Source organism: Marmota marmota, unplaced genomic scaffold, assembly GCF_001458135.2.
Source record: "Marmota marmota marmota unplaced genomic scaffold, marMar, whole genome shotgun sequence".
Taxonomy (NCBI): Eukaryota; Metazoa; Chordata; class Mammalia; order Rodentia; family Sciuridae; genus Marmota; species Marmota marmota.
In genome coordinates this window covers 287,437-294,933 of record NW_025999863.1, presented here as the reverse complement: position 1 = coordinate 294,933, position 7,497 = coordinate 287,437, and the positions used below count along the sequence as shown (strand labels likewise).

Genomic DNA, 7,497 nt, shown 5'->3' with positions numbered 1-7,497 from the left:
GCGGACACAACATCTTTGTTTGTATGTGGTGCTGAGGATCGAACCCGGGCTGCAAGCATGCCAGGCGAGCGCGCTACCGCTTGAGCCACATCCCCAGCCCCCTGTCTCTCTCTCTGTCTCTCTCTCTCTCTCTTTCCTCCCTCCCTCCCTCTCTGTCTCTCTGCCCTCCGACTCTGTCTCTCTCCTCTCTGTCTCTCTGCCCTCCGTCTCTGTCTCTCTCCTGTCTCTGACCCTGCCTCTGTGTCCTGTGTGGCTCACTGAGGGTGGCAGAGTGAAATGGCATGTCCACACCATGGAGATGGCCTCACTGCAGGGACCCCACCACTGCGATGGCCGTGACCTGCCGGTGGTGTCCCTTGGCACAGCCTGTGGCCCAGGACACCATCTGCACCTGCAGGATGTCACCCCAGGGGACCGCAGTCCCCTGTGCCCAGCCCCTGTGGTGTGACCAAGGTGGCACTGTCAGAGCCCTCCAGAGCACTGTCTTCTTGTCCTCCCAATCCTGAGGTCAGCTGAGGCTGCCAGTGGGGACATCGATGCTTGAGTGGCAGGAGCTCAGCCACACCCAGTCAGGGTCAGGTCAGCCTGTGGGGAGGGGACTGCTGGTGTCCTGGGTTGTGGCCCTGTGGGGGTGCAGAGAGCTCCAAGGTCCAGAAGGTCTGAGCCCGGTAAGCGGAGGCCTGGAGAGACCGGGAGCCGAGGCCCTGCAGCAGTCCTCAAGGACCAGAGTCCCCAGGGCCTGGCTCGCCTCAGGGCCAGCTTTGGCCTCTGTGCACGGAGGACAGCCAGGTTGCCCAGTTTCCCAGAAGCACCCAGCTGTGCCTGGGCGGTCCACGGCCTCCTGACCACAACCCACAGCCCTTTCCCCCCTTCCGGACGGTTGGGTGGGGGTGGGGCTGCAGCCCAGAGGTCTCTGTGGGAGAGGAGCCTGCCTGGCCATGGGGCCCAGGCTGGGGGACTGGGGGCGCCTGCTGCTGACCCTGGCCGCGGCCCTGACACTGCCTACCAGGGCCCCTGGTAAGGATCCTGACTCCCACCCCAGTCCCTCCGACTCCCGCAGGGGAGTCCCAGGTGGCCCTGCACCTGGCCGTGGCCCTGGGGCAGCCACTCAGCTGGGGATGGGACCCCAGGCTTACAGGGTCCCAAGGCCCCTGCAGACGCTCTCTCCTGCCCCTGTGTGTCTCTGCCTCTCCCCCACCCTGCCCTGTGCCCACCTGCCTGGTGCCCGGCCTGGCCCCTCACACAGCTGCCCCACTGCAGGCTCCCTGGGGGCGCAGATCATCGGGGGCCATGAGGTGACTCCCCACTCCCGGCCCTACATGGCCTCTGTGAGCTTCAGGGGCCAGCACCACTGTGGGGGCTTCCTGCTCCGATCCCGCTGGGTGGTCTCCGCTGCCCACTGCTTCAGCCACAGGTGAGGTTCTTCCTGACAGCAGGAGCTGGCCCTGGCCAGCAGGGAGCCGGGCTCTGCAGGGACAGGGTGGACGCCACAGCTTGTCAGGGTCTCTCAGGACCCACACAGGCAGCAAGGAGAATGGGAGGAGGGGTGGCGGGGTGGTGAGGAGGCAGGGGGACGGTGACCCCACGTGGCTGCCATCATTGCTGTTGCGTGGACACTGCTATCACCTGTGTCAGGTGGGGGCCGGACCACCAACATGCTAAGCACCATGCTCACTCTAAGTGTGTCCTAGCCAGGATTCTGACCGGTCCTACAGCTCCTGAGATGTCACTGAGCTGAGGCCACAGGGCTAGGCCCCTTACTTGGAGAAGGGTCTCAGGCCCCTGTTCTGTCCTGCCACTCTCCATAGGGACCCCCGTGAGGCCCTGGTGGTGCTCGGGGCCCACACGCTGCGCCCCCAGGAGCCCACCCGGCAGGTGTTCGGCATTGCGGCGGTGACCAGGCACCCCGACTACCAGTCGGCCACCCACGCCAACGACATCTGCCTGCTGCGGGTGAGCAGGGCGGCCACACCCAGTGTGACCTCTGGATTTGTGTTTTGTGGTGCTGGGGACCAAAGCCAAGGCCTCGCAGGTGCCAGGCAAGAGGCCACCGCTGAGCCACTAGCACCCAATGAGGCAGAGGGGCCCTGTGAGCACCTGAGCCAGTCACACCCTTCCTGGCCCGGCCACCTGGCTCCGCCTCCCACGTGCCCCTCCTCCCGGCCCTGGCGCAGGCTGGGCCGGCTCTGCTGCGTGGAGGAGGAGGGATCTTTCCAGTATCAGCTCGGTGCCCTTCCCTGGCGTTTGGCAGCCCTCCCCTCACCTGTCCCCTGCTTCTGTCTGGCACCAGAGTCACCTGTACACCTGGACCATTGCTTGATGCCTCCTCTGGACCTTGATGGCCACCCATGGTACAATCAGGCTCCATACTTGAAAGAGGGGATGGGTGAGGTCCAGGCTTCCATCAAAGACCGCAGCCTGCCCTGGGCTGCAGGGGCCCTTCCGTGGGAGTCCTGGGTGGACCCAGGTGCCCCCAGGGCCTGGTATTCAGTGGGAAGTACACCCAACCTGCCCTGGACCTTCGAGACACCCGCCCGGGTCCGTGGACAGGTCCGTGAGCAGGTGTGGGGGCACCGTCCTTCCCTAGCCCATCAAGGAAGTCTGCACTCCCAGCTGCCACGGCCTGGGGGACCTGCTCACCCGACACCCCAGCGCCCCTGCACCTGCCGCTCACGTTTGCTTGGCCCCTCTACAGATGGGGAAACTGAGGCAGGCCAGCAGTCGGCCATGAAGTGCCTGCAGCACCAAGTGGAGTGAGTCCCAGCCCAGGGTCTGCGCCACTGTCTGCCTCTGAGGATGGCAGCCCCTCAGTCCCAGCCGCCTCCCCGCTCTGTGCAGCCCCCGAGGACCTCTGTGGGCCACGGGGCAGCTGCTGGGTTCTGGTTCTGGTTCTGGCAGGGTGCTGGGGCGGAGCCCGGGCCTCCCCCTTGGACCTGAGTGAGGAGGCTTCCCTGTGGAGGAAGGGTGGCCCCAGCAGGGCACCAGGAGGAGCCTCAGCAAACCTGCCCTGGCAGGAGGCGAGACAGGCTGGGGAACCGTCGGCCTGGTCCATGTTAATGGTGGACCCCGAGGGCACTGGGGAGCCACAGAGGGCTAAGAGCAGGAAGGAGGCGCAGGCTGGTGAGATGGAATCTGGTGGGCGGAGGCCCAGGGCACCTGCGGCGGCCCCAGACGGCCTCCTCGGGGCGCGGCGGTCCCAGGTCGGCGCGCCGCGGGCGGAGCCCTGAGTCGGCCTCTCCCCGCAGCTCAACGGCTCTGCTGTCCTCGGGCCTGCGGTGGGGCTGCTGCACCTGCCGCGGAGCGGCGCCAGGCCACCCGCGGCCGGGGCGCGCTGCCGGGTGGCCGGCTGGGGCTTCGTGTCGGACTTGAAGAGGCCCCCCCCAGGACTGATGGAGGCCGAGGTCCGTGTGCTGGGCCTGGACGTCTGCAACAGCTCCTGGAGGGGCCAGCTGAGCCCCCACATGCTCTGCACCCGCAGTGGGGACCGGCGGAGGCGGGGCTTCTGCTCGGTAAGTGCCCCCACCCACCCGCTTCCGTAGGGCAAAGAGCCGCCGCCGAGGGTCAGGGCTGGGCAGGGGCGGCCTCGGGCCCCGGGTCCCGGTGCTGCGACCAGGAAGGGCGGGGCGTCCCCCGGGCCACCGGGGTGTGGTGCTGGGCTGTCGGGGTGCGCAGGCACGGAGCGGCCCTCCTTGTGCAGCCACAAGCAGTGTCCAGCAGGGGGCAGAGCAGGGCCACAGGAAGCCGCCCCTGCCCGACTCCTGGAAGACACGTGAACGCGGGCAGCTCTGGGGAAATGGCCGGGAGGGAGGGTCGCCAGCTCCAGAGAAGAGAGGCGTGGTGTAGACAGACTCCAGCGCCCACCAGCCTGAATCCAGTGCAGGCAGCGCCACCTCATGTCTCCGGGCCGCACTGCTTCCAGCAGTGAAACCGCTATACGGGTAGTTCCTGCTTCATAGGGTCAGAGCTGAGTCCAGAGGGCAGTTAGGGTGGTTGGACCAGGGGAGATTTTAGGGTGGGTGTCCGGGAGGCCTCTCTGAGAAGAGCAGCGTGGAGATGAAATTTGAAGCCTTGAGGTCTGAGGGAAGGTATGCCAGGCAGAGATGGCTTAGAGGACTACTAAGTACATTCGGGCAGATGGTGCACTGCACAAAGATCACAGACTCCACCGGACAAACAGGTCTCTAGGACGTGCAAATGTGGGAAGAGCCTGAGGTTGGTGTGGTTGCAGCCCAGAGTCAGGGGCAAGAAGGGCAGAGGGAGGGCAGGTTTAGGTCCTCGCGGCCTGGAAGGCAGAGGAGAGCACTAGGGAGCTGCTGAAAGGTTGTAAAGCAGGGTGTGTGGGGTGTGTGTGATTCACCTGCAGAGGCTCCTTTAGGGAAACGAGATCCATGGCCCCTTACCTCCCTTCTCCTTCACCCTAGGCGGACTCCGGAGGGCCTCTGGTGTGCAGGGGCCGGGCCCATGGCCTCATCTCCTTCTCAGGCCTCTGGTGCGGTGACCCCAAGACCCCCGATGTGTACACACAGGTCTCTGCCTTCGTGGCCTGGATCTGGGGTGTGGTTCGGGGAGGCCGCCCCACCTAGGATTGCAGAGCACCGCCTGGGCGCTGCCTGAGCCACAGCCCTGCTGATGACCTGCCACTTGGACTGCAGCACCCCATGGCTGGACCCTGAGGCCCAGGCACTGGTTGTGGGGGATCTCTGCTGCAAATGAAGAGAGCAGAACCGAACCCAGTTGATGACTAGACACGTGGGCACCAGCCTCTGTCACGGACAGTTCCGGGGCCCGTACCAGCCAGTGTCTGTCTTGCTTGCAGTCCTTTCCATCCTTCCATGCCCCCCACGGACCTCTGAGGAGGTATCCGGCCCTCCCACCCTGGACCCCAGCACCCCTGCCGAGAAGGCCGACGAGCCCACCAGTGTCCGGGTGGGGAAACTGAGGCTGGGAAACCTGGAGTGCTCTGAGGAGGGGTGGGGCTGCAGGGATGCTGGACAGGGGTCTCCCTATCTCAGGTGGGCCTGGCCTCCCAAGCCTTGCCCCCCGTCCTCTGATGACCACAGCAGGTGGCCGGTCACAGAAGGAGATTGCCCCAGGCTGTACAATCACATGGCTACTGCTGTTGCACCCCAACTCTGAGGCCGGGATTTGTTTTTGAACCCCCAGCCAGCTGGCTTCTTGGGGTTGTCCTGAGCTGTCTCACGCCCCTGCCTTCCCCACTCACAAAGGCCCCTTTTCTCCCTCCCCTCTCCTACTCAGTCCCTCCTGCTGCCCTCCATTGCTTGGAGGTGGAGCTGAGCCCAGGAACACAAGCCCAGGCTTCTCTGGATGCTCCCAGGACTCCACTAGTCACCCCCTAGCTGTGGGGCAGCACAAGACCCAGAGAGAGGAGGCGAAGGCAGGCCTGGACACCCCCAGTAGCCTTTCCAGTCTTTATTTCTTTGGTGAGGCAGAACCCAGGGTGGGGAAGGCTGCCCTGTGGGCTCAGTGGACCCCTGGCTCGGGGTGCTCACTGGAATTTGCAGCACAGCTCTCTGGGCTGGAGAAAGATGGGCAGGGCCTCACTGTCCACCTGGCCCTGGACCAGGGAGCTGGGCTTTCTGCCCACTGGTTTGCCTCTGGTCTCCAACACAGTCTGAGTGGAGGGTAGCAGCCTCAGGGACTGGCTCCAGAACTAGCTGGTGCGGCCACCCCCAGCCCAGCTGACAGGTGGCTAGAGGCTATCGGGGAACTGGATCTAAAGCCCTGGCCAAGGCCTGCCACTGGGCAGCAGGAACCCAGCGCTGCCCAGGTCAGTCTTGGTCCCCACTCTTGGGGTAAGCTGGGGCTTGTGGTCCCCATCTGGTCATCCCTAAGTGGACAGCACATTGCAGGACACAGGACACAGTTCTGGGTGAGTGCTGGTGGCCCCACATCTGAGGCCATGGAATCTCACCAGTTGAACCTCTGGGAGGTGGTGGGCAGATGTGCCCGAGACAGGAGGCATGGATGGGACCCTGCTCAGGCAACATGCGGGGCATTTCTTAGGGGCCTCACGGGAAGTACTGGGAGGCAGAGGTAGTGGGGAGGCAGGAACCTGTGGTTCTTGGGCTGGGAGGCCACCATGCCACTTTTTGGCCTTTTGCTTATCTGGTATGGGCACCTGCCCTGGGCCCCAGCGCCGGGCTTTGAGGCTAGCCTCCTCACCTCTGTCCTGGGGAGGGGAGGGCCGTGGAGCTTCTCACAAACCATTAGCAGGGGCCGCCAGTGCAGCGCGCTGGCGGTGTAACCGACAGGCATCTCCAAAGAAGCAGAAACGGGATCCTCTGGGCAGGTACCTAGGATAGGGGCTGGGCTTCCCCAGGAGGTCCCCTAACCTGATGCTGCGTCTCCAGGGCAGCCACATCCACTGGCCCTTTGGGAGGTCTCCTTCCCTCCGCCCTTCCAAGACATCTTCAGTGCGCTCTGGGATCCCCAAGAAATCCCCACTCAGGTTCAGTAGTCCGCGGGACATAAATTAGATTCTGCTGCTGTGACAATAAATAAGAGGGACGGCCTCGAACGCCAGGCGGTGCTGCTGCAGCTCACACGAAGTTCTCCTCCTCAGACTCGACCTCCGACTGCTCCTCGCGAGCGCCTGCAGGGCAGGGAGGAGCAGAGCTTGAGCGCTGCCAGCGCGGAGGCTGGCGTTCCCAACTGGCCCCGCCTCACCTGCGCAGCTTCCAGGGTGGCGAACGCCGATGGAGCGACCCAGGAAACACGTGGCCTGGCGCAGGTGGCACGAGGAGATATAGGTGACGTTGTTGTTGCCGCAAAGCTCTTGGCCGGGAATGGTAGGCGCCGGGCAGGGCGCGGATCGACACATCACGCAGTGCGCACTGCCGGTCTGGTCCACCACGCACGACTGGGGCCGTGGGCACACCACGTGCACGCAGGACTCTGCAGGCCAGACGCGAGGGAGGGTCAGGGGCGACACAGCTCCGAGAATCGCCGGATGGGCCCACAGCCTTGACCTCTCGGTCCGCCCGGCCTGGCCCCTGAGGGCGCACGGCTCTCCACGCGAGTGTGCCCTGGGACTATACCGGGGGACTACCCCCACGAAACCTGTGAGACTGCATCCAGGACCAAGCTCTGCCCCTCTCGCCTCACCCACAGGCCGCCCCTTCTGTACCAGCATCAAGCTCCACCCCTCTCTACCCCCAAGCCCCGCTCTCCTGGTACCGACATCTGGTTCCGCCCCCTCTCGCCCCACTCCCATAAGCTCCGCCCTCTGGCTATAACCGGAGCCGCCGCTCTTCCCGAACCCCGCCCCCTCAGCCACCAAGTTCTGGCTCCACCCGCAGGTCCCAGTTTCTGGTTCCGTCTTCAACCCCGCCCCCTCTGGCAGCACGCGGGAGCCGCACTGCTTCTTGATTCAATTCCCGAGACGCGCGCTAGCGGATACCCTGCCCCATCCCGGTGTTGTGCGGCAGCGCCCCAGTACTCCACCGCAGGTCAGCGAGGCCCCGCCCTCCCCCATGC

General features: G+C 65.1%; 2 protein-coding genes across 5 annotated transcripts; one reads left to right on the top strand and one right to left on the bottom strand.

Annotated features, from left to right (window-relative positions):
• Window positions 1-150: 150 nt before the first annotated feature.
• Window positions 151-6,563, top strand: Prss57 (serine protease 57). 4 transcript variants are annotated; one of them, XM_048811669.1, is made up of 5 exons: window positions 169-579; window positions 1,261-1,414; window positions 1,809-1,953; window positions 3,246-3,509; window positions 4,422-6,563. In XM_048811669.1, the coding sequence occupies exons 1-5, from the start codon at window positions 537-539 to the stop codon at window positions 4,581-4,583; spliced, it is 768 nt and encodes a 255-aa protein (XP_048667626.1). In that variant the 5' UTR covers window positions 169-536; the 3' UTR covers window positions 4,584-6,563. The 4 variants fall into 4 exon arrangements, with proteins under 4 accessions (XP_048667628.1, XP_015359043.1, XP_048667626.1 ...); XM_048811668.1 differs by having other exon boundaries at window positions 169-1,017; XM_015503557.2 differs by having other exon boundaries at window positions 165-1,414.
• Window positions 5,416-7,478, bottom strand: Fstl3 (follistatin like 3). The gene is made up of 3 exons (XM_015503558.2): window positions 7,421-7,478; window positions 6,688-6,915; window positions 5,416-6,613 (listed from the first exon to the last, which is right to left on the bottom strand). The coding sequence occupies exons 1-3, from the start codon at window positions 7,428-7,430 to the stop codon at window positions 6,561-6,563; spliced, it is 291 nt and encodes a 96-aa protein (XP_015359044.1). The 5' UTR covers window positions 7,431-7,478; the 3' UTR covers window positions 5,416-6,560.
• Between the last annotated feature and the right edge of the window lie 19 nt (window positions 7,479-7,497).